At 36.9% G+C, this 25,383-nt stretch overlaps 1 protein-coding gene across 6 annotated transcripts in view; it reads right to left on the reverse strand.

The window, feature by feature from the left end:
• Window positions 1–25,383, reverse strand: part of PSME4 (proteasome activator subunit 4) — a 101,437-nt gene extending 76,054 nt beyond the window's left edge. For 4 of the 6 annotated variants that reach the window (XR_015797630.1, XM_088149349.1, XM_088149340.1 and 1 more), the window contains exons 1-4: window positions 24,880–25,184; window positions 12,677–12,817; window positions 11,675–11,791; window positions 10,131–10,190 (exon numbers count right to left, since the gene is read on the reverse strand). Coding sequence is in view for 5 of the 6 variants with exons in the window: in XM_088149349.1 (XP_088005475.1) it covers window positions 10,131–10,190; window positions 11,675–11,791; window positions 12,677–12,817; window positions 24,880–25,106 (545 nt within the window). In the remaining variant the exon portion in view is untranslated. Of the gene's footprint in view, window positions 1–10,130; window positions 10,191–11,674; window positions 11,792–12,676; window positions 12,818–24,879 lie in introns of all 6 variants that reach the window. The other 2 variants (XM_088149371.1, XM_088149378.1) reach the window with 2 other exon arrangements.

The following is a 25,383-nucleotide window of genomic DNA, read 5'->3' on the forward strand; positions in this document are numbered from 1 at the left end:
AATTTGGGGTATAGGGTTATTAATATCCTAGTAGCAATAGGTTTTTTTACTCCCTAATTCAGACATGACAACTCAATTATACTATATGGTGTTGCACATCACATTATTATTTTTTATCCCGCCTATATTATTTTTATAAATAACTCAAGGCAGTGAACAAACCTAGTACTCCTCCCTCCTCCTATTTTCCCCACAACAACAACCCTGTGAGGTGAGTTGGGCTGAGAGAGAGGGACTGGCCCAAAGTCACCCAACCAGCTTGAGTATAAATTTGTCCAGGATATTAAAATGGTATGTGTAGTTCAAAGTGTCTCCCATCAAGTCTTTTGAGGTGTCAGTAGCATAAATCTTAAGGTAAGAATGACTTTGCCAAAGCAATTCATGCTTCTGAAAAATTATGGTTATATTACTTCAGTGTGTTAACCATAGGTCTACCTCTGCAAAGGTGACACCTTCATCTATGTGAAATCTTCAGCTAAAGTGGTATCATTCACAAGACATGTTCCCTAGATCACATTACATTAGTCAATACTAAACAAACCACCACCATCCCCTTTATCAGCAAGTATCTCAATCTGACTTTTAAAGTTCTAAATGGTTTAGGATCAAAGTATCTTAAGAACACATTCTTCCTTTATTAACCTGCCCATTTCATAAGATAATTAAGATAGGTTTCTATCTTCATAAATAAAGTTCACTGTGTTGATGTAGACAGTACCGCCACAGCTATCATTTAAAAAAGTATTTTTCCTTAGATACTCTTCTCTCTCTGGCTGCGTCTAATAGTTGCTACTGCTTTCTCGTTTAATCTTACTATGTTTCAGAGTTATTTGGGAGCTTCTGATATTGTGGAGTCCTTGGGGTTCTCTGAGCTTGGTTCTTTCCTTGCAAACGTTTGCAAGAAAAGAACCAAGCTCAGAGAACCCCAAGGACTCCACAGTTCAACCCTGAGCTACACATATTCACCTCTATTAGCTTCTGATATTGAATTTATTTTTTAATTATTAAACTAGAATAGCATCAGTAGAAATGTTTAAAAATAAGAAAAACAATAAATAAAGATATTCTTTGGCTGGTGTGGGTCTTCCGGGCTGTGTGGCCGTGTTCTTGAAGTTTTGTTTCCTAACGTTTCGCCAGCACCTGTGACCGGCATCTTCAGAGTGCAGGAGCACAGACAGGAGCAGTTCTCTCTGTGCCCAGGGTGATGTGACCCTTCTGTTGGTATTTATAGAGATCTGAGGGGGAGGGGAAGGGGGGATTGGGGGTGTGTGTGGGGGGGTTGAGTTACTGAGTGGCTGCTTGAAGGGTCACATCACCCTGGGCACAGAGAGAACTGCTCCTGTCTGTGCTCCTGCACTCTGAAGATGCCGGTCACAGGTGCTGGCGAAACGTTAGGAAACAAAACTTCAAGACCACGGCCACACAGCCCGGAAGACCCACACCAGCCATCATACGCCGGCCGTGAAAGCCTTCGACAATACAAAAATATTCTTTGTTGAATTTTTTAAAAATCTTCATGAACTCACTTCTCTAAGGTTTTTAAGCAGGAATACTGACATACTGAAGAAGATTGTTCTTTATTTTCAAAAATCATAAGCATGCTATTTCCTTCTTTACTTTAAAAATGCAGTTTTAGTCCTGAATGACACCTATGACCTACTAGAGTTAAATAACAGTACAAAAATAAGTAATATTCTCCTGCCACAATAAGCATTAATATTCAAATCTTTATTGCACTGCACTCAGGACAGTGAAGCTTCCAGCAGTATTACATTCTGTCTAGCATACAAGCCATTTTCAGCCTAGGTTGTCTGAAAAAGAAACATAACTTTGGCTAAGATGGAAATTCAATAGCATTCTTCAGACTTACAACTTGAAAATAGATTCTGGGAGTTGAATCACCTAAGAGGCAAAAGTGTAGAAGCAAGAAGCTAAACAAAAGATATAGATGGAAACTCTTACTGTCACATTTTTTAAAAAATCATAAATATGTGATACATCAAGAGGCAGTCCTGCCTTTGAAGTCATGGAACATTGCAAAAACAGAGTACAAGAAGAGGAAATTTCCTCTTTTTATGTTTTACTCTAAGCCTGTAGACAGTAGGGAGGCAAAAGCACCAAACCATACTATCTAAAAGGTCAGAAATCAAAACAGCAAGAGCTTGTTGTAACTCTGCCAGATGCTTATTCCAAGCCTACTTTTCCAGGAGAAAAGGAAATCCACACTGTTTTGCCTCTCACCTTTCTGCTCCAGCTCACAGTGGGAAATAGGAGGCAGAAATTGAGGGCCTGGAAAAGGGGTTTAACTTCAATTAACAAGAAATAAATGATCCAGAAGAAGATTATTGCAATTTGGGGGCAGGGGGCGGTACCTTTGTGTCAGTGTTGACTCCTAGTGACTGCCTGGACTGGTCCCTGCAGTTTTCTTGGCAAGATTTCAGAAGTGGTTTGCCACTGCCTACTTCCTAGGGCTGAGAGAGAGTGACTGGCCCAAGGTCACCCAGCTAGCTTTGTGCCTAAGGCGGGACTAGAACTCAGAGTCTCCTTGTTTCTAGCCTGGTGCCTTAACTAGTACTCCAAAGTGGCTTTCATTATTGCAATACAGCTGATCAAATACTTTTCAAATTTGCTAATTACCATCTAGGACCATTTAAACATTATACATAGGTGGCTTGAATATCTTTCATATTTAGCTGGTGGTATTACTGCATACACTTCATGGAATAAAAGTAAAAAATCTAAACAACAAAATTTGGACAATAAAGAAACCTTTTGAGTATGTATGGAAGACAACCTACACCAGAACTATATAAAACTTTTACAGTATACAGTGGGGCAAAAAAGTATTTAGTCAGCCACCAATTGTGCAAGTTCTCCCACTTAAAAAGATGAGAGAGGCCTGTAATTTTCATCATAGGTATACCTCAACTATGAGAGACAAAATGGGGAAAACAATCCAGAAAATCACACTGTCTGATTTTTAAAGAATTTACTTGCAAATCATGGTGGAAAATAAGTATTTGGTCAATATCAAAAGTTCATCTCAATACTTTGTTATATATCGTTTGTTGGCAATGACAGAGGTCAAACGTTTTCTGTAAGTCTTCACAGGGTTTTCACACACTGTTGCTGGTATTTTGGCCCATTCCTCCATGCAGATCTCCTCTAGAGCAGTGATGTTTTAGGGCTGTCGCTGGGCAACACGGACTTTCAACTCCCTCCAAAGGTTTTCCATGGGATTGAGATCTGGAGACTGGCTAGGCCACTCCAGGACCTTGAAATGCTTCTTACGAAGCCACTCCTTCATTGCCCGGGCGGTATGTTTGGGATCATTGTCATGCTGAAAGACCCAGCCACGTTTCATCTTCAATGCCCTTGCTGATGGAAGGAGGTATTCACTCAAAATCTCACGATACATGGCCATTTAAAGAAGTAGTTACAGGTCTGTGAGAGCCACACATCTTGCTTGTTTATAGGTGATCAAATACTTATTTTCTTCATTCTTTCCTTTACACGGATCAGTCGTCCTGGTCCCTTTGCAGAAAAACAGCCCCAAAGCATGATGTTTCCACCCCCATGCTTCACAGTAGGTATGGTGTTCTTTGGATGCAACTCAGCATTCTCTCTCCTCCAAACACAACAAGTTGAGTTTAGACCAAAACATTCTACTTTGGTTTCATCTGACCATATGACATTCTCCCAATCCTCTTCTGGATCATCCAAATGCTCTCTAGCAAACTTCAGACGGGCCCAGACATGTACTGGCTTAAGCAGGGGGACAAGTCTGGCACTGCAGGATTTGAGTCCCTGGCAGCATAGTGTGTTACTGATGGTAGCCTTTGTTACTTTGGTCCCAGCTCTCTGCAGGTCATTCACTAGGTCCCCCTGTGTGGTTCTGGGATTTTTGCTCACCATTCTTGTGATCATTTTGACCCCACAGGGTGAGATCTTGCATGGAGCCCCAGATCAAGGGAGATTATCAGTGGCCTTGTATGTCTTCCATTTTCTAATTATTGCTCCCACAGTTGATTTCTTCACACCAAGCTGCTATTGCCTATTGCAGATTCAGTCTTCCCAGCCTGGTGCAGGTCTACAATTTTGTTTCTGGTGTCCTTCAACAGCTCTTTGGTCTTGGCCATAGTGGAGTTTGGAGTGTGACTGTTTGAGGTTGTGGACAGGTGTCTTTTATACTGATAACAAGGTCAAACAGGTGCCATTACTACAGGTAACAAGTGGAGGACAGAGGAGCCTCTTAAAGAAGTAGTTACAGGTCTGTGAGAGCCAGACATCTTGCTTGTTTGTAGGTGACCAAATACTTATTTTCCACCATGATTTGCAAATAAATTCTTTAAAAATCAGACAATGTGATTTTCTGGATTTTTTTTCTCATTTTGTCTCTCATAGTTGAGGTATACCTATGATGAAAATTACAGGCCTCTCTCATCTTTTTAAGCGGGAGAACCTGCACAATTGGTGGCTGACTAAATACTTTTTTGCCCCACTGTATCTGCTATATTGGAACTTAATTCACTCTATGTACTGGATACAGAATATTTATTGAATCATATAAAGCAAAGATAGTGGAAATGAGAGGAAAGAGCTGGTAAATTACTGACCTCTCAACTGAAACAGCAACAAAATATTATTCATATTATCAAGGAAGCTCCAAGTAAAATATATAATTATTGTAAACTAATAAAATCTCAATTTTTTATTTTCACACTTTGTCATAGTGAGTCAAAGATCAATGAGATGAGATTAATCATTTATTAAATAACATAATTCTTCCAAAGATTATACATAATCAAGAGGTTTTTCTAGCTGTATGTTTATCTCTTCAGGAAATAACAGTTATTATTAAATCTATGAAAACAGGAAAAGTCCACAGTACTACAGCTATCCTATTGAGTGGTATGAAACATATATTTGCTTTTTTTGCGCTTACGGTTGCAATATTGCTGGAGGCTTATAATGATGCTCTTTTGAGTAAAAAAAAAAATTACATTCATTGGTGAGGAAGGGATTACAAAACAGTAAGCAAGTACACAGTGGGGAATACACATAGAAAGGAATGCGATGGCACTGGTAGCTGCAAATGCGCTACACAAACAGCCCAGTGTATTCCCCACTGTATGCCTGCTTACTCTCTTGTAATCCCTTCCTCTCCAATCTCTCTGCTCTGCGGGGGGGGGGGAGAAAAACAACAGGTCAAGCACAGTGTACTGCCTGTAATGATGATCACATGACTGAGGGACGCTGTGAAGGTCACAAATGCAGTCATTGGTGGTAAAGTTATTTTTTTCAGCACCATCGTAACTTTGAACCATCAACTTTGGTAAGCGAGGTTTACCTGTATTCTTATTGTAAATATATATTCACAAAAATTTAAAACTGCGGTGGTGTTTATGTTGGACAAGTAAAGGCCTTTGATATAGTAATTGGAAATTTTTGGTACAACTTCTGACCAAATTTCCTTTTTTTTTTTTTAAGTAACTGGATTAAAATGTGGTATTTATCTTTCAACCAGGTATTAAAAGAAATTATTTCTACATCATGTGGAACTTTTCAAGAATATTCTTTTATATTTTGTTTGATATTGGAATCAATGGCCTATCTTATCAAGCAATCAAAGGACATTCTGGACATAAAAGTCATTATAAAAGTTATGTATTATTGATAACTATGCCAAAATTTACTGCTATAGTATAAGAGTTTGGTAAATTATTAGGTTACTTAATTAGCTGATGCAGGTATCATACATTTTCTATAGGCACTAATGTATCTATGGAAATTTGTAAAAATTGGGCTTTTACTTGGTGTTTGAATTCTTTTAAATATCTTAGTGCAATTCTCCCAAAAACGTCTTTATTTGTCAGTGTAAACATATCATTTTTTATTCTCAAATCTATAGTTTTATAGTTAAATATCTTTATTTAACATATAGTTATATAATTAAAATATATACTTAAAATACATATAGGTAAAAATCCCAATAAGTTTATGCAGAAAGATAAAATTTATAAAAATATTACTTCAAAGGCGGTATATGTACTTAGAGGTCTTCCCATGTTAGTACCGTTATTTTAAACAGATTGACAAATGAATAAGAAAGTTCATATGAGAAAGACAAACCCCTTAATTTTTTAATCCAAATTTTGGCAATCATGTGACAGAGAGTTTAACTTTCCTAGTGTTCAGCTTTATCACTGGACATATGTTTTGAGTTTTATTTTTTTATGGAATCCTAGTGACCAAGGCCAAAAACCACCATGGACACAATCAGAGAGGTGTTATGTGACACCTCTATTATCTTGACAGGTACTTACTGAATATCACAAGGCATATCTGGAAGATGTTGGGACAGAAATATTGGAGTCAGAATACTGTATATGACAGAGCCCATGGGATGGCTATGATAGTTTTTATCATAGTTGCCAATTTGTATTTATTGTGATTTTTTTTAAACTGTCATTTGCAGCCCAGAGCACCAAGGTTGAGATGGGAGGCTATATAAATTGAAACAAATAAAATAAATGAGTTGACCCTTGTTTACTTAATAAATTACATTTATTTATTTATTTATTATTTATTTATTTAACAAACTTATATAGCCACTCATCTATCAGTGGAACTCTGGGCGGTAAGTATAAATAAAAACATGATCCAAATTAAAAATCAATTAAAGAAAAAAAGACCCTAAATTGAGGCTCCTGAAAAATCTAATTACTGACATTACTGACACACCTACATCCATACAGAACTCCATTAACATCCTGGCCCCAGTGCCTGGGGGAAAAGTGAGGTATTTGCAACTTTCCTGAAGGCCAAAATTATACTCCTCATTAGAAAACTGCAGGTAATTATTTTCGTTCAGAATTCATGAAATAATAGAGATGTTAACAATTTATATCAATTGCTAATCAAGTTTTTAAATCACATGAGTTGCTGCAAGAGGAATTTGGATTGTCTAAAATTACAGTGTAGCAGCATATTCAATTAAGACATCTTTTAATTTCACAATTCAGTCCAGTTATATGTTCTAGATCATTTCAAATCTACTTTTTTCTTTTAAACAAGTTTTTTGCAAAAGGTTTGAAATAAAGACTTAGAATACCCCATATTATATCAATGGTTAAGGTTGTAAAGAATATTATGCTTTCTAGGACTTTAAAATAAGATTAATTCACCAAAAGATTTTGTTCATGTTTATTGGATATTGTGAAGAATGAGTTAAAATGACTGGCTGCCAACTAACTACATTAAGCTGGAAATGTAAAATAATGCAGGGAAATTAATGCATAGGATATGGGTTTGTCCCACTATCCTCCTGTTTTGGTTTGATATCCATGTGTTTGTTAATATGGTCTTTGGAAAAACAATATGATTTAAGATGTGAAATTGAATTATATACCTGAAATTTGGAGTTTATCACTATATGAAAAATTATGGATTTACCAAGCATGGGATGTAGCAAAAAAAATGTATTTTTTTTTAATGATAGAAAGACAATGTCACTCTGGGTTTACAATCTTGGGCTGATTACAGTATACGTGTTTATCCTCTAGTTCTAAACTGGCTCTTTATCAATATAATATTATTGTAATATATTGATATAATATTGTTATATATAATGTTACGTAGTATTCCATGCAATCAAGGTTTAATGGTATTTCTAAAAAAAAATCTACTTTGTTTTGGGATTTTTTGTGCCTTCGAGTCATTGTTGACTCCTGGCGATTGCCTGGAAGAGTTCCTGCAGTTTTCTTGGCAAGATATCAGAAGTGGTTTGTCATTTCCTCCTTCCTAGGGCTGAGAGAGAGTGACTGGCCCAAGATCACCCAGCTGGCTTTGTGCCTAAGGTGGGACTAGAACTCAGAGTTTCCTGGTTTCTAGCCTGGTGCCTTAACCACTACACCAAACTGGCTCTAAAAATATGTATTGTAACATGCTTTTGCTTTTTATTTTCATTTTCTATCTCTTCCTTCCCTTAATTTTTGTATATTAAAACAACAAAATTATTTTTAAAAATCTTTGCTCAACCCAAACCCTAGTGACAACATTTGTTTACTTCACCCAGGCTTCTGGAAAGGAAGAGTAAGAAGAAGGACTTGCAATAATAGTGGTTTTATCATAAGTTAATTCTATAGGCTTGTTTCTTATTAAGAATGAAAATAAGTAATTCTGGAAAAATAATTTGGATCTTTTCTTGAAAAAAAATGGTAAGGTTTGGCTGAAGTTTTGAGCTTAAATTTTAAGATATCTCTAGAAGTTTTCAAGAAAACCATAATTGTTATATTATTTGTGAATTGCTCATTTTAGCTCTTATCTCAGACAAAGCTTCTAGTGGTTTTGTTTCACTCCTAACCCAGAATTTCCCATCTACCATATATTGATAACAATTTTGATCTGCAATCCATATTACTAGTCTACAATTCAAATGTTTTTTGCCATATCACAGCTACATTATTTAAGAAATAAATGTGTGAGATGGCAAAGAGATGACATAGTTTCTTCATATCTCAGCATCATTTCCAACTGAAAAAGGTGAGAGAAATATGAGAAAGAATCATATCACCCACTCTTGCACCAGACAGTATTCCTTCACAAATGGCCCAAAGTGGCACAATACAGGATCAGAATGCAATAGTTTCCACACTGCTTAAAAAGCATCTGAAGCAATCCTGAGAGATTACAGGTAGTCTTCACTTAACAACCACAATTGGGACCAGCAACTCCATCACTAAGGGATGCGGTTGTTAAGCAAGACATCATGTGACCATGACGGATTTACGATCTGACTTCTGCTGTGGTCATTAAGTGAGTCACCATGGGTTGTTAAGTGAGACATCACATGACCATGACTTGCAATTTCACTGCCGGCTTCTCCATTGACTCTGCTTGTTGGAAGTTGGCTGTGAAGAATGCAAATGGCAATCACATGACTGCAGATGCTGTGATGGTCATAAATACCCGCTGGTTGTGAAGTGCCTAAGTTTTGATCATGTGACCACATGGACACTGCAATGATTGTAAGTGCGAGGACTGGTCATAAAGTTACTTTTTCAGAGGTGTAACTTCGAACGGTTGCTAAACAGGGCAGTCATTAAGTGAGGACTACCTGTATATGATAAATAAGCCATGTTGCTTTCCTATGGGAATTGTAAATCCCACTATTTTTCCCCAAGTCTATCATTGTGCAGCTCCAAAAACCTAATTAATCAAGGGGCTGTGTTCAAGACCCGCCTACTTAATCTTCCAAGGAAAGATGGTGGGGTGGGGGGAGTGTACTCGGCTGAAAATGCAAGGCACTCCATTACAAAACCTGCTGCCAAGCTTCAAAAAGTGATCGACTACAGCACCCAAGCCATGTCCAGTACTGCCTGCTGAATAGTGAAGAAGCCACTGATGTAGTGAAGCCTTGCCAATACTCTCCTGAATACCAGGCAGTGGTCATAATCCCTGAATCCCTGATTCAGGTGATGTGATTATGGTATACACATTTCAGTGGTAAGAAGATATGACTAAGTTAGTGGCTGACTAGGTTAAGCAAGCTGAGTGAATGCAGTGAGTGAGCACTTGTCTAAACTATTAATTTTTTTCACACCAAGAATCTGTTGTACAATGGCAAATAATTATATTTTAAGGCTGCAATCCTAAAAATACTTACTAGTATGTACATCCTATTGAAGTTAGCATATATTATACTTGTTAACACAAATGCACTGCAAGTATAAACTAACTTTAAATTCAAATAACTCTTTCTTCTCTTATATCTTTAGTCATTCTACCAACCTATGTATTAAACTATATTCATGCATTTCTAAAACTTTGTGCAAATTATGCCTAAAATAAAGTATAATTTATTTTAGGCACCTTAACTATAATTTATTTGTTAACAGACATTAGCAAATATCTATAATTTTCAGCCACTTCACACAAAATATATTTTATTGTAATTAAGTTTAAATACAGTGCGACATTCCCATAAATTGTGGTGTAATGTTAACATTGGATTTTCAGTTTTATATGCAGGAAGTTACATGTACGTGACAAATGTTACAACTGAACAGGCCATGCACAAAGAAAACACATAGGCCAGAGCTAAATAAAAGCAAAATAATTGTCCTTACCACCTATGTAAAACATTAAGCACAAATGTTTTAGGTGAAGACAAGCCTGGTCGACATGAACTGAACATAAAGAAAAAAGATTTTAAAACAAAATAATGAAAAAGGCAATTGTAGCATTTTAAACAAAATAATTTTAAAGCCACAAAAAAATCAGTGATATTATTCATATTCCTTTTATTTTTAATTCATTCTTCCAAATTCACCCGAAGTGAAATATAAAATGTAAGCAATGTTGTCAGAACACCATGAGAGAAAAGGTCGCACTGCACCATTTAATTTCTAAACTAGCCTGCCTTAAAAATGGAAATGTTGCTTTGAGACTTATTGCTGTTTTTTCGGTCTCTTTTCAGTTTTTTATCTGGTAATCTGTTGTTCAAAGGTAGACTAAGTGCAGAAAATTTTGTAAGCACTTCTTAATTCAGTTTGCCCGACTGAAGCCTGAACTATTAACTTAGAACATAACTTGGAAGTAAGCACATGCCTTGCAAAATAAGTTCAAGATGCAATTATTAGCATCTCTGTTTAAAAGATTGCAAGCAGTAGCAAGGCTAGAAATGTATTTGTTTGAAACACTGCACCTTACATTGACCAGCTAAATATTCTAGGAGCAGAATTACTATTGAGATAAATCCCTGCCATTCAAAGTTGAGAAAGGAATTTTCCTCATAGAGGTAGATAGAAGCAATGTTACATTTTAAATCAGATAAACCTAAATCAGTAACATCTGCTTTGACTGGCGTCAGCTATCTAGGGCTTAGAGTAAAGGACTTTTCTAGCCTTACAATCCATAATGCTGTTACCTAAAGATGCAATGGATTAAAACATGGTCATCACACATGCAAAGCGCATCTAAGATATGCCTCCTCTCTACTACAAGTGCTAGTTTCCAAAAGTGGATATAGTTTTGTGCAGGCAGGGCTAAAAGCAGGGAAGGATATGGGCAAATTCATTCCCAACTCCCAAGATTCTCATTCCTCAAATCTATGACCTATCCACGCTGAGTAAAAAGCACAAAAGAGGTTTTTATTTGCTGTGATAATACTTACATACCCACATTCCCTATCACATTAGACCCTCCGGTGAACCTACAAAGTGTTTGCATAGGGCTTATGTACTTTTCTATTTGTGAATGGTCAGTTTTCATTCACATCTTATAAACATTGAATAATATTTTCCGAAAATAGGGCTATCAGGTCTGGACTATAAAAATCCACAAAGAGCTTTCTTTAGGTTTTTGCTACCATTTAATGGCTGCTTGGATTTTTGTAGCTCAGATCCGAGAGCACTACCAAAATTTTTTTACTAGCTAGAGTATACCTAATGAAATATAACCATGTTGCTTATTTGTGAGCCACAAAGAGCAAATGAAAAAAAAAAAAACAGAAGAGAAGTGAAAGCCTGCAATAAAAGAAAAATGAAATTATTTAAAATTTATTTTGGATTCAGATCAGTGAAAGAAAACGTGTACATTACAAGCAACACAATTCAACCTAAGAATAGTTTGAAGATACTGTGAAGATAAAACAAAACCTTTAAAAACTTACTTTGGAAACCAATTTAATCCAAGATGTTCTGTCTTAGAATACAATATACGTTCCAGCATTTCATAAAGTGGTCTCCAGGGCAATTCTAAATCATCCCTTGACAGAAGTTCTTTTTTTCTAAGTTAAAAAAATACACATACATACAGAAATTGAAGTTGAATCATTACTGACATCCCATTTCATAACCTTCAAAGGGTATGAACAAAAAAAACAAATTATGACATCAGCTCTTCTACACAGAAGATTTACATAGTTACACAGAGAATTAAACAGTTACACGGAGAAGCTTTCTTAGAATATTTTAGGTTGTCAGTAAGCTGACAACCTAAAATATTTTAAGAAAGCCTCTCTGAATAACTGTTTAAAATTGTAGATCCAGATCTAACTCTTACAATGGTGTCAGCTAAACCAGATTTTAATCAGAATTACCTGTTAATCAAACTTTCAAACAAGTTAATTACCATCTAGATTGTTGGATAACTAACAGGGAAAAAGAAGGATAAATGTAAAGCTAGAAAACCGCAACAGTCCATCTCCATCATTTCTGGTTGAGATATCATCAATGTTATATCAAAACTGGCACTTACATGTTCATTGATCTAGATTCTTGCTTAGCAAAACCCTTTTCTACACTTACTTCCTAAATCAGTGTAATTTTGGGAAACAGAAATACCATGTGGATATATATCTAAGGATTGTAAGTGTAAAAATTAGAGGTATACAGCAGTTGGTTTTAAATGCCTTTTGAAATTGCAAGGCTGTACAGCTATGACTAAGTCTCTAATCTTTTCCTAAATTTAGGAGAAAAGCAAGGATACTTACTGCTTTAGCCTGGCTAGGTTTTAGCTAGTTCTGATTGCCTTTGTAAGAACATCATGAGGTCAGAAACAAAATATCAACCAAACCTGACATTTGTTTTTGTCACTTAGTTAACGCTAATTATCCATATCTTCAGCCATGGATCATTACTGATATAGAAGAATGAAGTAAAGCAAAACTTACTTCAGCAAGTTTATTAAAAGTCGAGCAAAACCTTGCATCATGCTGATCTCCAATTTTGGAATAGTTACTAGTTCATACAACAGCTTGATGAAAAGAACATGATCTTCTTTACTAAACTTTCTCCCATAGAGCCGGAGATACCTGCAAGAAAGAAAATTTAAAATACTGTAGGTAAGATATTTATTTTTATTATTGTCCCCATGGTAGTGCATATAATGCAAAAAATAAAAAAGTTAATATAATCAAAATAAATAGCAAAGCAGAAAAAACAAACACTGGGAGTAATAAAATAATTCATAATGAATTCAGGTCAAGACAACATGCATACATATCTATATACAGACCTATTAGTGTATTCCCTTTGGGGTTATGCAATATGCAAACTACAGAAAAAGGATAAGAAATAGTAAGGCAAAAGAATTAAAAAGGAGAAAAGAGGAAAATATAGCTATATCTAGTTTATTTTGTCATTCATTATTCCTCTGAACATCGTACTATTCATGCTCCTGTCTGTGCTCTTGCACTCTGAAGATGCCGGTCACAGTTGCTGGCGAAACGTTAGGAACAAAACTTCAAGAACACGGCCACACAACCCGGAAGACCCACACCAGCTGCACACCACCACTACCCACACCAGCTGCACCCACACCACAGCTGCACCCACACCCAGGACACACCACCACCAGTATTAGTATTCTTGGTTTTGGTTTCCTGATCTGGACTACCTTGAAGAGCTAATAAAAACCATCTGGTGCACTAGTTATGCCCTTTCCTAGATTGGGGAGGCCTTCAGAGAGTTACTCAGGCCTTGGTCACCTCACAGCTTGATTACTGCAACATGTTCCACATGGGGCGTTCCTTGGTGACCACCCAGAAACTTTAACTGATCCAGAATTCAGTGGTGTGGGTAGTGATGGGCATGCCTTGGTATGCCCATGTAACATCTCTGCTTCATGAGCAATTAAACAATACCATCTATCAGCAGAATCAGTAACACCTATTAGGGGATATATATAAACTCTTACTTAGATATGATACAGAGACAGAACAAACAAAAAACTGTATGACAAAATGGATGCTAAATTTCAAAGAAACAATTGCAATACAACAATGGGAAAAAATATGGACTAAATCTATAAAATTCATACTATGTTATAACTTAAAGGAAAATTGGAACAAAATGTTTTACAGACGGCATAGAACTCCATCAATAATATCTAAGATGGACAAATCATACAGTAATAAATGTTGGAAATGCCATGAAACAGAAGGAACATTTTATCACATATGGTGGACATGTAAAAGAACTCAAAAGTACTGGAAAGACAAACATAGAATAATACATAAAATCTTGAAATTTAAATTTGAAATGAAACCACAATTGTTCTTATTAGGTATAATCTTAGAAAAAAATTGGCATCATAATTTAATCAAATATATGCTTACAGCAGCGAGAATAAACTTTGCTCAACACTGGAAGAAAGACAATCCTGACAATAACTGATTGGGAACTTAAACTTGGAGAATATGCAGCAATAGCAAAACTAACAATACATGCAATATACACAAAAGAAGTTCATTCTGTTGGGAAATGGTGTCTCTTCTAATACTTTCTCACACAGGAATCATACTTCCTTGTCTTGTAATAGTTCTTTCACTCTAGTTCCTTTCAGTTCTTTCCATTTCTTCCTTGTCCATTTTCTTCCCCAAATCCACTCCTGACACTACCAAAGCATGTTCCCCCCTAAATAAATAAATAACAACCAGAACCTCTTACATGATTTTTCATTCATTCTCTGTTATTATACATAATCATTCAGTCACATTTTTGATTAATTCCTTTTCCATTTGTACTCATGGATACACACACTTAAGTCATATACTTAAAATGAACAGACTTTTTCTAAGCAGATGATCACCATTCATTCATACTTGAGTCTCTCAATAGCCCAGTCATTTTCTGTACTTTCTTGTCTCACTCCTATTTATCCATGCATGTCACTTAATCAAAACCAAAACCAAACTCCCAAACCCTGCAATGCATTAATTCAGAATACTGCATAGTATTTCCAACAACTCATCCCTGGTTCTTTCAGTATCACCATTCAATAAATAATAACAGCCTACTATCACCAGCTTATGAACTCCTACTTCCATATGCAGCCACAGCAATCTTGATGACACCAAGTCATACATTCTATCATGTATTTAACTTCCCTGAATGTATTAATCAATCCCATTCCTCAAGATTAGGCTACCTTCATCCAGGTCTATTACATCTTTCCTCTTTCTTTAAGTTTCACAGGCACATGATACACCTATTTTTTTCTTTCATTTCATTCATTAATTCATTATTATTATCATATACTCCTCTTACATTCCAAATGCATTATTTCATGTGTCATCGTCATCACCAGAGGGACTCACAGATATTGAACCTCCACCATCCATTTTGGCTTTGTCAATGAAGGCTTTCACACACCACTCTTTAGTAAAATAGAAAGGTGTGGACTGGTTACCAGCTTTGGGAATACCCATGCCACAGGCAGTTCTCCTTGCTAATGGTAAGGATATAATACCAATCAGTTTCAGCACATTTTGGTCAGTATTCCCCAAACAAAACAGAAGCCTACATTTGCTCCAAGGATGGTCACACTATTCTATGCAACCTAAGATCTCCAGTTTAGAAACTACCTTGAAAACAAAATACTGTTGTCCACATCCTATCAATTGGGAGGTATATGGTAATGTATTGTTGTTGTTGTTGTTGAGTCATTAAGTCGTGTCCGACTCTTTGTGACCCCATGAACCATATCGTGCCAGGCCTTCCTGTCCTTCACTGCCTCCCTGAGTTTGCTCAGTTTCATGCTCATGCTCATTGCTTCAGTGGCTCATGCAATAGGACCAAGCAAATAAGATCTTCATCAAGTGACAGAAAGAAAGGACACCAAATGAACCTTTGAGGGTGCTACCACAGAAAAGGTGGCTTTTCCCCCAGTCATCTAAGGCAAAAGAGAACGTATTGAAAAATCCTAGATAATGAATAATGATTAAGCAGTTATTATATGCACTGAGCATTCTTGTCTAAAAAATTTAATTGAACTGTTATATTCACTGGAAATTAACTATTTCAAAACATGCGTTAACAGCTTAGAGCTTATCCTAAATATGTGAATTCATTTTGAAGGACATTTTTTAAAAGTCAGAAAATGGGAAACCAACTTTTTATTGTCAGCAAATTTGTAAAGCAGCAAATATTCTTGTACCACTTAGGTTTGCAAATCACAACTGTGATCCATGAGACAACAAAAGCTGGCTCTGCATTCATCTGCAATGTTTTCTAATATCAGAATATTTGTGTGTCTAATTAATATTTTATGGGGTTCTCATCAAAAAATCTTTGCCACCGTTTATATATTTTATTCATTAAAGCATGATTGGAATTAAACATACAACAGAGGAAGAAAATGAAATACAACTGACCCTTTTAGCATAAGAAACATGCTATTTCAACAAGCAAGTCTGATTAATGTGTTCATTTTTGTATATCTGTGGAGACAATTATGACCTCCACCAAAATATAGAGGGATTAGAAGCATTAATTCCAGAAATGATAATGGAACAGAACTGCTATTTGAAACATCCTTTTCTTTGTTTTTAATACTTGTTATTTGCAGTTCATATATGCTAGACCTGTTATTTGGCTCAGCTTTTACTTTCTTAGTATTTATGTGTTGATAAAATGCTCTTATATGCATGCTCTCCAGCAAATATTTTCCTTCAGGGATCATCATATTAAACAAGCAGTGAACCCTTATACGAGAGCGTTGAACAGGAAAGTCAGCATTCAAATATGCTGTCAAATTGCTGTTCCCGTCAGGCAGAATGATTTCTTGTTTTTCATTTTGTCACATCAAAAAGTGAATGGGAGGAGCAAGACTGAGTAGTTTCTAAATACAATTTCAACATTCATGAAGCATTGCACATCAGTTCCTATTCCTAGCTATGTTTGTTTTTAACTTAAGGGAATTCTTATTCCAACAAGAATTGTTAACCACCAAGGAGAATGTGTTGTGATACATTAAGTCTTTTTAAAAAATTATTTAGAAAGTAACTAAAAATAAAGATACCTTAAATGTATTTTTCTATTTAGACAGATTCTCTGCCCTTAAGTACTGCCAATTTAGCCTATGTGCGTGAGAATTAATAATCAAGAGATATCTAAAGTGATTTATAATATGCTTGAAGGAGGCAACAGTAAACTATTTCCGTATGTTGCCAAGAACACTACATGGATGTGTCCATATAGTAACCAGGACTTGAGCGTTTACCTCCCTTCCCAAGGAAGTCTTCACCTTTGTTATATACTACAGCAAGGGTTTTCTAATTGTTGGTTAAGAATCTATGAGGGTCATGAGCCAATTGGGGTCACAAAGCCAGATCAAAGTTAGCAGGGGGCTATGCAGGTTGCAGAGCTGGAGGCAAGCTGGCAGGGCCATTGTAAAGCCAGATTCAAGGTCAGCAGTAGGGCTTGGGAATAGGGTTAAAGGTTATCTCTGAGCGGAATAGATGATCTCATAGCAGGGAGATTCTGGAAGTGGCTGGTCCATGAGGGAAACAGGAGGTCATACAGGTTGCAGGGCCACAGGACAAGGGATCTAGGAATGTTGTAGAGCTGGGCTAAAGACAAGCAGCAACAGTGAGGCCTGGGTGTGATAGTAGGGTGGTATACGATCTGGATAGAGAATGGCTAAGCAGAAAGTCCACAGGACCTGGTCTTGCAGAAGTGCTGGAACTACCAGATGCCTTGCTGGCCTGTGGTTTCCTTTCAAGTTTTATAGCCCATCTGGGCGGGCTACTCTCTTCCAGCTTGGGAGAAACCTGGCAGTTGTAAGGAGAAGAAGCCTAACTGTGTGGCTGCTAGTTTGACCAGGCAAAGTGAGACTGAGTTCCTACAATGATCTGACTTTGGCCAGGGGACATCAGAAATTTTTTTCGGGGGTCGGGGGGGGTCAGGTGGGTCAGGTCACCAACTTCTCCTACTTACGTATAGGTTGCCAAGAACTGGGATTCCCTCCTCTAGTCTCTTTTTCTCCAAACCCAGCCATGCTTCCTGACTGCACACACTCTTTAAGCCAGGCCATGCATATCTTGTCCTGCCTCTTGGGGACAGGGCACCCCAAAGCTTCATGTAGCATTCTATCAGCCCTACAAGAACTCAATCCTGCTCTGCATGGATAAACCAGCTGTGGAACCAACTATTAACAAGGCTCTGACTCTGTGCACAAAGGATATAAAGAACAGGATAGGGTAACTATTTGTTGTTAAATTGATAAGTTGGTACACTCAGTACTACCAAGGAGGATCTTATTAGTTTTATCATAGGGGACACACAAATTAATCTATCATTTTACCCTCATTCATATTGTAAAGTACTATATAATAATAAATAACCTTAAGAAGTAGCTGCAACATTTGTAGTATCTACACTGAAATAAGGAAGACAAGTGCAACCTTATCTTAGATTTTAAACAACTATTAAAAGCATCATGAATTTTGACTCTGATGCTTTACTACAGTATTGGAAATTAAGAACAGCTCAGGTCAGGAAAGCCATATGGGAGATCTCTATAGCACCAAATGCTATCATTAGCCTCAGAAGCAGAGAATGAGACAATACTTTATCATTTCCATTCTCAATGCAGCCAGCAACTGAAGTAAAAGTTGCATGTCCTGTAAGAATTGGTTTTAAGAACTCTGCTTGCTATGGATTAGAGCTCATTTTAGAGCTCTCATTAATCTGCTCCTATATTCCGAGGCCCTAACATTCAAATACCCAGACAAAGCCATTTTCTTGGCCTTATAACTCCTTGCTATGCATCATGACTTCACCTTGCCCAGCTAATTGTAACAAGTGCTTCATCTTTGCTGACCGCAGGCTGTTCTCTACTGCCTGCGTACCAGTCAAGGCTTTTATCATCATAACACAGAGTTCATAAATCTTACATTGCAAAATTTCAAATATCTGACCACAAATTGACATTGGAAACTGAAATTGGTATTCAGGTAATCTAGTAAATCTATTTTTTCAAACACTGAAAATTCAATAATTCCATTACTTCATCTTAGAAACATAAATAAAAATTTAATAAATAACAGAATGACAATTAAAATACAATTACAACATACTATGAAGTGTCAATATGGTTATCTTCTACAGTCACAGGACTTTTCAAAAGCCAAATCAAATTTTTGGGCACTGCTTCAGCACGTTGTGACAGCATTAGTACATAACTCCTATTAGAATGAAAACACATCTTGCTGTAAACACAGTGAGATAGAACCAGATGGTTACTGGAGAAGAAATGTCACGCTACATCTACTCAAGTTCAAAACATCTTAGTAAGGCAACCATGTGAGTAATTTTATATTTATCAATGTAACTCTAAGAATCTTTCTTGTAAACAAAGTCACTTACAGTGACACATTCAAGATTTATACAGAATATTAACTTCTCCAGCATACCCTATCCTTTTTCTACCATTGCTGAGAGAGCAATGGACTAGAAAGTAACCAAGATGCCGTGAGAAACAAATCCCTTCTTGTTGTACACACCTTGATTATTATAATGACAGGCATGGTATTAGTTGCTTTTAAACAAGAATTTGATCTGTCAGAAATATGTTCATCTTTATTATATGCAATTGTCCAAGAATACTGAGTATTAAGAATATTTTCCAAGATTGATGTTTATGCAGTCACATCAAACCCTAAAGGACAATAGTTATTGTTAATAACCAAATAAGCTGTATTTCATCTCCTTTTTTCAAGTAACAAAGTATCTATATGTATCTGCTGTGTAGACACATTTCTAAAGAGTCTATATTTTTATTGGAATACCAATAAATATCAGGAAAACTATGTTTTCAGCCTTTCTCAGCCTTTCTCTAGCACTGACTGTGTAATAACAAATAGTTCTGCTCATTTTTTAGTATTTCATGCATAATTCTCTGTTAAAACACTAAAAATAATCAGTATATATGTTAAGTGATGAGTTATAAAGAAACAAGCAATTCAGTATTCCAACACTGTGAAAACTCAATAGACATTGACCCAATCGGTGCCTTGAGGGGAGAATGCCAACAGCCTCCTCCAAGATGCTCTGGATGTTTTAAATTGGTAAAGCGGATTAACAGCATAATAAATAGAACTGGAAAAAGAAAACATTTGTTATTAAAAGTAAAAACCAAAATCAGAAATCACTTACTCAGAGATTTATCAGTCTCAACAATCTAAGTACCAGCAAGTGACCTGCAGATTTGATTTGTAAATCACACTGTTTGGTTGTACTGTGTGCTTTATGGTTTAGCATTTTGTATGAACCCAGTTGTAACCAACTCCCACTTTTTAGTCTGACGGAATATCACTGAATTATCTGGTAAAGTGGCATGCTGCAAAGTCAAAATAAACGGAATTCAGTTTTCATTTCTCCAGAAAGGCTCTTCCAGCTAATCTTATTTTTACAATGGCACAACTGAAAACTAGACTACACATTTATCATTCCATGAAAAATTATTAGAAAGATGGATTTAGTTACCCAATAATTTCTGATTTGCTGCCAGATCTAGAATACCCAAGAATGAGCATTTTCTTGATTGGGCCAAGCAACAGTCAGTAACTCCAAAGATTTGCACTTATTATTTCTATTCTATAAAACTGAAGATAGTGTTCAAAAGGAAGGAAGAAAAAGAAAGCAATATTGAGGTGAGCCTATCTATCAGCATTCAAGCAGAGGGCCTAATCATCTTCTCTGCTATGAACCCTGAATATCTATTGAAACCCAAGATCTTATTCTGTCAGGTAATACGTTTAGCTAGGCTGATTGTACTGACTTTACTTGGAATTCTGTATGAGATTATTGGCTTCCCTCAATTTGATTTTTCCAAAAATAAATCCATGCTATAGCTAGAGATTTGACTTCATTGGTTTCAGAAGGGAATCTACTGCTAAAACGCCCATTGTGTTTATCTGTTTGTACTCTCAAGTTAGCCCAAACAATGCATTATACCACAAGTTTTGAATCAAAGTATCTAAAATCCGCTAACTTAAAGAATATGTAAAAAATCTGAGACCCATTACTCCTGTAGAACTGAAATTTCCACAATGTTTGCACCAGTTTTATTCACGAAGTTGTGGCGGTTGCAGCATCCCTGCAGTCATGTGATTGTGATTTCCGATGCTCCCGACCAGTTTCCCAAAAGTGAAGTCAATGGGGAAGCCAGCAGGAAGTCAGAAGTGACTCCCACTCCCACTGCTTTTTTGCCTGCCCATGGTTTATCTGTTTAGGAAAGTAAATATTGATTTATTATTGAAGTTTGTTTGCCTATACAATTATTTTTCTATTTATGATTTATACTCTTCTTAGATGATCACGGGACCCTCCAGCATTGGGGTGAAAAAATATGGTCAGCCTAAAATTTAACATTCATTCTGGTCACATCAGACAACACTACTTTTCTCTCAAAGGATGACCCAACAAGTCACAGGGTTGACTAGTTCTCATTTAAAACTTCCGCACATGCAAAGCTATAAAGTTATACAGCCATCCCTTATGTTTTAGGATTTCCATAACATTCTTTCAATTTCATATTTCTGGGCTTTGGCCAGGAAGATCCAAAGCATGGAGGAGATGGGTGGCATATAAATTTAATAATAAATAAATAAATAAATAAAATGATAAATAAATAAATAAATAAAATGATAAATAAATAAATATAAGTACGTACGTAAGTAAATAAAATAAAATCTTTCTTTCTGTATTCCTAAACCTGGGCAGAAGCCCTTGGTATAAGGGCTAAAATCTTTTCATCTAGACAAATTAGGAAGTATCAGGAAGTTTAGCCTAACTAGGAACAGCCTATTATCAAGGTTGCCACAAACACGTATACAAGTTGCACACTGAACAAAGGTGCCATATGATGGGAATGGTAGGATAAGAAGCTCATCCAGTTACTACTCCATGTGTCTGTGAATGTGCTGTAGAAGAAAAGGGAGAATGAACCACTGGGAAGCCGCAACTGCCATGTGACACACAAAGGTGCCTTACAGGTTAGCGGCGCTCCTACCTATCATAATTATCTTTTAACTGAGGAATCCTTGGGAAAAGGGGTCTTTCAGTGAGGTTTCAAATTGTTCCCCCTTCCATTTTGTAATACCAGCCAATTTTTGTTTATTCAGTAAATTTTGATTAACCAATGATATGGTGTGATATGTGAACATATTCAGTTAAAGACATCAGCTTTATACTTTTGATCGTATGATATGAGTTTCACAGATAAATTCAGTCTTTTGTCCATGCCTGTATTTTCCTTCTTTTTTGAAAAATATCATTGTAGCACTATTAAACAAAATCCAAAGTGGCAATCTATTACACACAACCTATCTACCATTTATGGTTAGGCCCATGAAACATGAATAACACCAATTCTTCTATTTATCAATCAATCAATATTTTATTATGGTCACAGACCACAATTACAAATAAAAATGCATTAAAAATTAAATAAAACATGATAATATATTACAGTTAACGGTGGGCAATCAAAGTTTGCCTAATTTTAAAGACAGTGTAACAAAATTTAGCTATGTTCAAAGAAACTGAATCATACTGATCAGATAGCAACAACTGTACATAAAAAAGATCAGAACTTCCCAGGTATTTTACCAAATAGGGAGTTATAAAATGGGTCCATGAGTCCTTATAGATGGTACTGTATAGCAGGACATGAGCTGTAGATTCAATAACTCCTTGTCCACAGGAGCACAATCTCAGCTCATATGGGACTTTTTTGTATTGGCCCTCCAAAACTGCTGTGGGAAGAGCATTGCAACGTGCTAGAGTTAGTGCCCTTCGGAATTTGGAGACAGTAATGTAATGTAAGTATTTCGCTGGTTTATATAAAAGGGCTTGACTATTCAAAAATTATTAGAAGGGGATTAAATATAACGAGATGCCCAAAAGTATAGTGGGACTTTCAATAGATTATAAATGTTTGGCTATATTTCCAAGTTGTTGCTTGGATGCATAATAAACATTACTACCTTGATAATTAATTGGCTTGTCTAAGTACTAGCTTTTGTAAATAAATATATTTTATTAATTTAGTACAGAAACCTGTTATAGGAAGAGCCAGTCATGACTGGAGCAGTATGCAAGCCTAGTAAATAATAAATAAATCATGGAATAATGTTAACTTTCTTCATAAACAGCAGGTAACAACTATAAACTAATCTCTTTTATAGTCCTAGGAAGGATACAGGTCAAAAGTATTTTATCATTCTCCAAAAGACAAAGAAGTTTTTAATTTGAAGAACTGCTTTTTCCCTTACAGAAGTTTGAGTAAATTGTTTATAAATAAAACATTTGCTACTACCACAAATAGCAGAATTTCTTAGATTTGTTCTGTGTACTGAAATGAAATGTCTGTTTTGGACCTAGAAGTATTGTCATATTATAATTCAGCTTCAAAAAGCAGCATGAATCTTCTGAAGTCACTGAACAAAACCCGTATCCTAGTCTTGACAAGAATAAACTATTTTTAGGAACAATGAGTAGTGTATGATTTACTAGCTGCATACTAGAAAGTAAAATAAACTATTACCATTAATACTGTAAGCTAACACAAACATTTTCTTCTAAAGTCCAAATGAGGCTTTAGATGACAAAACATTAGCCCACCCAAGTTGTTGCACACGCTGAAGTGATGGCAGTTTATTCCCATGAAAAGGTTCCAGCACATGCTCCAGTCAAAAGGTTATTTCAAGAGCCAAGTTGCAACCTTACAACTACTTACGACTCCTCCCCCAGTTGATCATGTCACTTGCATAAACACCACCAAACAAAACTCTGAAGAAGCTGGAGTAATGCAGACAATGGGAAGACATGTGGCATAGAACTCAGCTTGCTTCTTAAAGAGAGTAGCAAAATGTAATTCTTAGTACAAGGAACTCCAGAATATGGGTGTTATACAATTTTGATCTAATTAAAAATATACTGCCCACTGCTTTAGATGCTAAATTTGGAACAAACTGCATTTTTGTTCAATTCACAGAAGTAAAGCTTTGCGATCAGAAAATACGGCAAAGGCAATGTTTCACGTACTATTCCTTTTTGCTTAAAATAGTAATCTTCTGGACGAGGTGATATTTATTTTAAGTTATAAGTTGTCAGTAGGAACCAAAAGCTAAACAGAGCTTCTGGAAAGGGAGGATCAAGCATCCTTTGACCCATCTTCAACAGAAAGTTATTGTTTCCAGGCTTGGCCACTCACACAGCTCTGTTTCTTTTCAGTTGCTCATATGAGCTGCTTTTATAATTATTTAACTACAGTTTTCCAAATGTCTGTGAAATACACTTTTGTTTGTAGAATGGATTATAACTACTTCTTTTTTAAAAAATAAAGTTATCCATCCCAAGCTCTCAGGAGAAAGCAGTTTAAAATTTAAATAGATCTGACAGAACATCGACAAAGATGGAATGGTATAGCTGTACAGTACAATCATTCAATATGTACCAGACCAACCTCTATTACCCTCTTTTTAAAAAACAATGATAATGAAGACATTCATACAATTTATCTCCAAAGAGAAATAAATATATATTTCACACACCAGCACACACACAGAACAAAAATCTTTCTAGGGGCAAATGCCTACCAAAGGAGAGTCCCCTCAGATTCTTAGTCTTAAATCCTAAACCTACTTCAACAGAAATTGAGATATTCTCAAGAAAACATGCTCATGACCTTTTGTTAGCTTCTTATTACTTTTAGCAGAGTATTAATTACTTAATGCACATGTCCTAAATTCCTGTTTCCCTCCTCTCTTTATTTTTACTGTGAATGGAAGACTCACTGACAAGAGGGGAGAAAAAAGGAAAGAAAATATTGCTTTGATGCAAACATCCAGACTCAGAGGGGTGGGAAGTGCTGGTTGGAGGGTAAGGGTGGACTTCCAGCCAGGCTGGACTTTTCGGGGCTGATGAAAGTATTGGCCCCAAGCCTTAGTAACAGAAGGAGTGTGTCAACACCGAATATTACACTCCGAGTCAGAAGGGAAGGGAAGGGAAGGGCTCCGTCCTATGATCACCCGTCCGTCTCTACCCAAAAAGCAGCCCGTCCCACCCCATCTCCGGCTACACTCACGTGGAAAGCTTTCTCGTCCAGAAGAGGCCGCCGGGCCAAAGCTCCTGAAGCTGAACGGCCCGGCTGAGGTTCAGTTTGATCTGGGCAAGGAGGTAGCCGGCCTCGACTTCCAGCTTGTCGCCGTAGGGCAGCAGCTTATTGTACACCAGCTCCTTCTGTACGGCTGGAGGCGGTAGGGGCGGCGGCGGCGGCGGCGGAGGCTCGGCACCGACGCCGGCCATGGCCATCGCCGCCTCCTTCCTGCCCTGTTGGATAACCGCCTGCCTCCCGCCGCCCCGAAGGCTCCGCTGCTGCCGCTACGGCTTCTTTGCGTCGCCCGCCGGCTCGGCCCGGCTGTTGGCAGCCCGGCCACCGAACCCGACTGCCTCGGGCGTCTGTCACACAGCGGCGCCTGGTGACGAAGCAACAGAGCGAACGAACCAACTAGCGCCGACCTTGCTGTCGCCGTCTCCCGCGGCTGCCGCCCAGCACTGCTGGCAGAGCAGGCGGGCAACGCGGAGGTCA

The sequence above is a fragment of the Python bivittatus genome, unplaced genomic scaffold, assembly GCF_059951505.1.
Source record: "Python bivittatus isolate LINGU-HERP-01145 unplaced genomic scaffold, Pbiv_v1 ctg000020_np1212, whole genome shotgun sequence".
NCBI lineage: Eukaryota > Metazoa > Chordata > Lepidosauria > Squamata > Pythonidae > Python > Python bivittatus.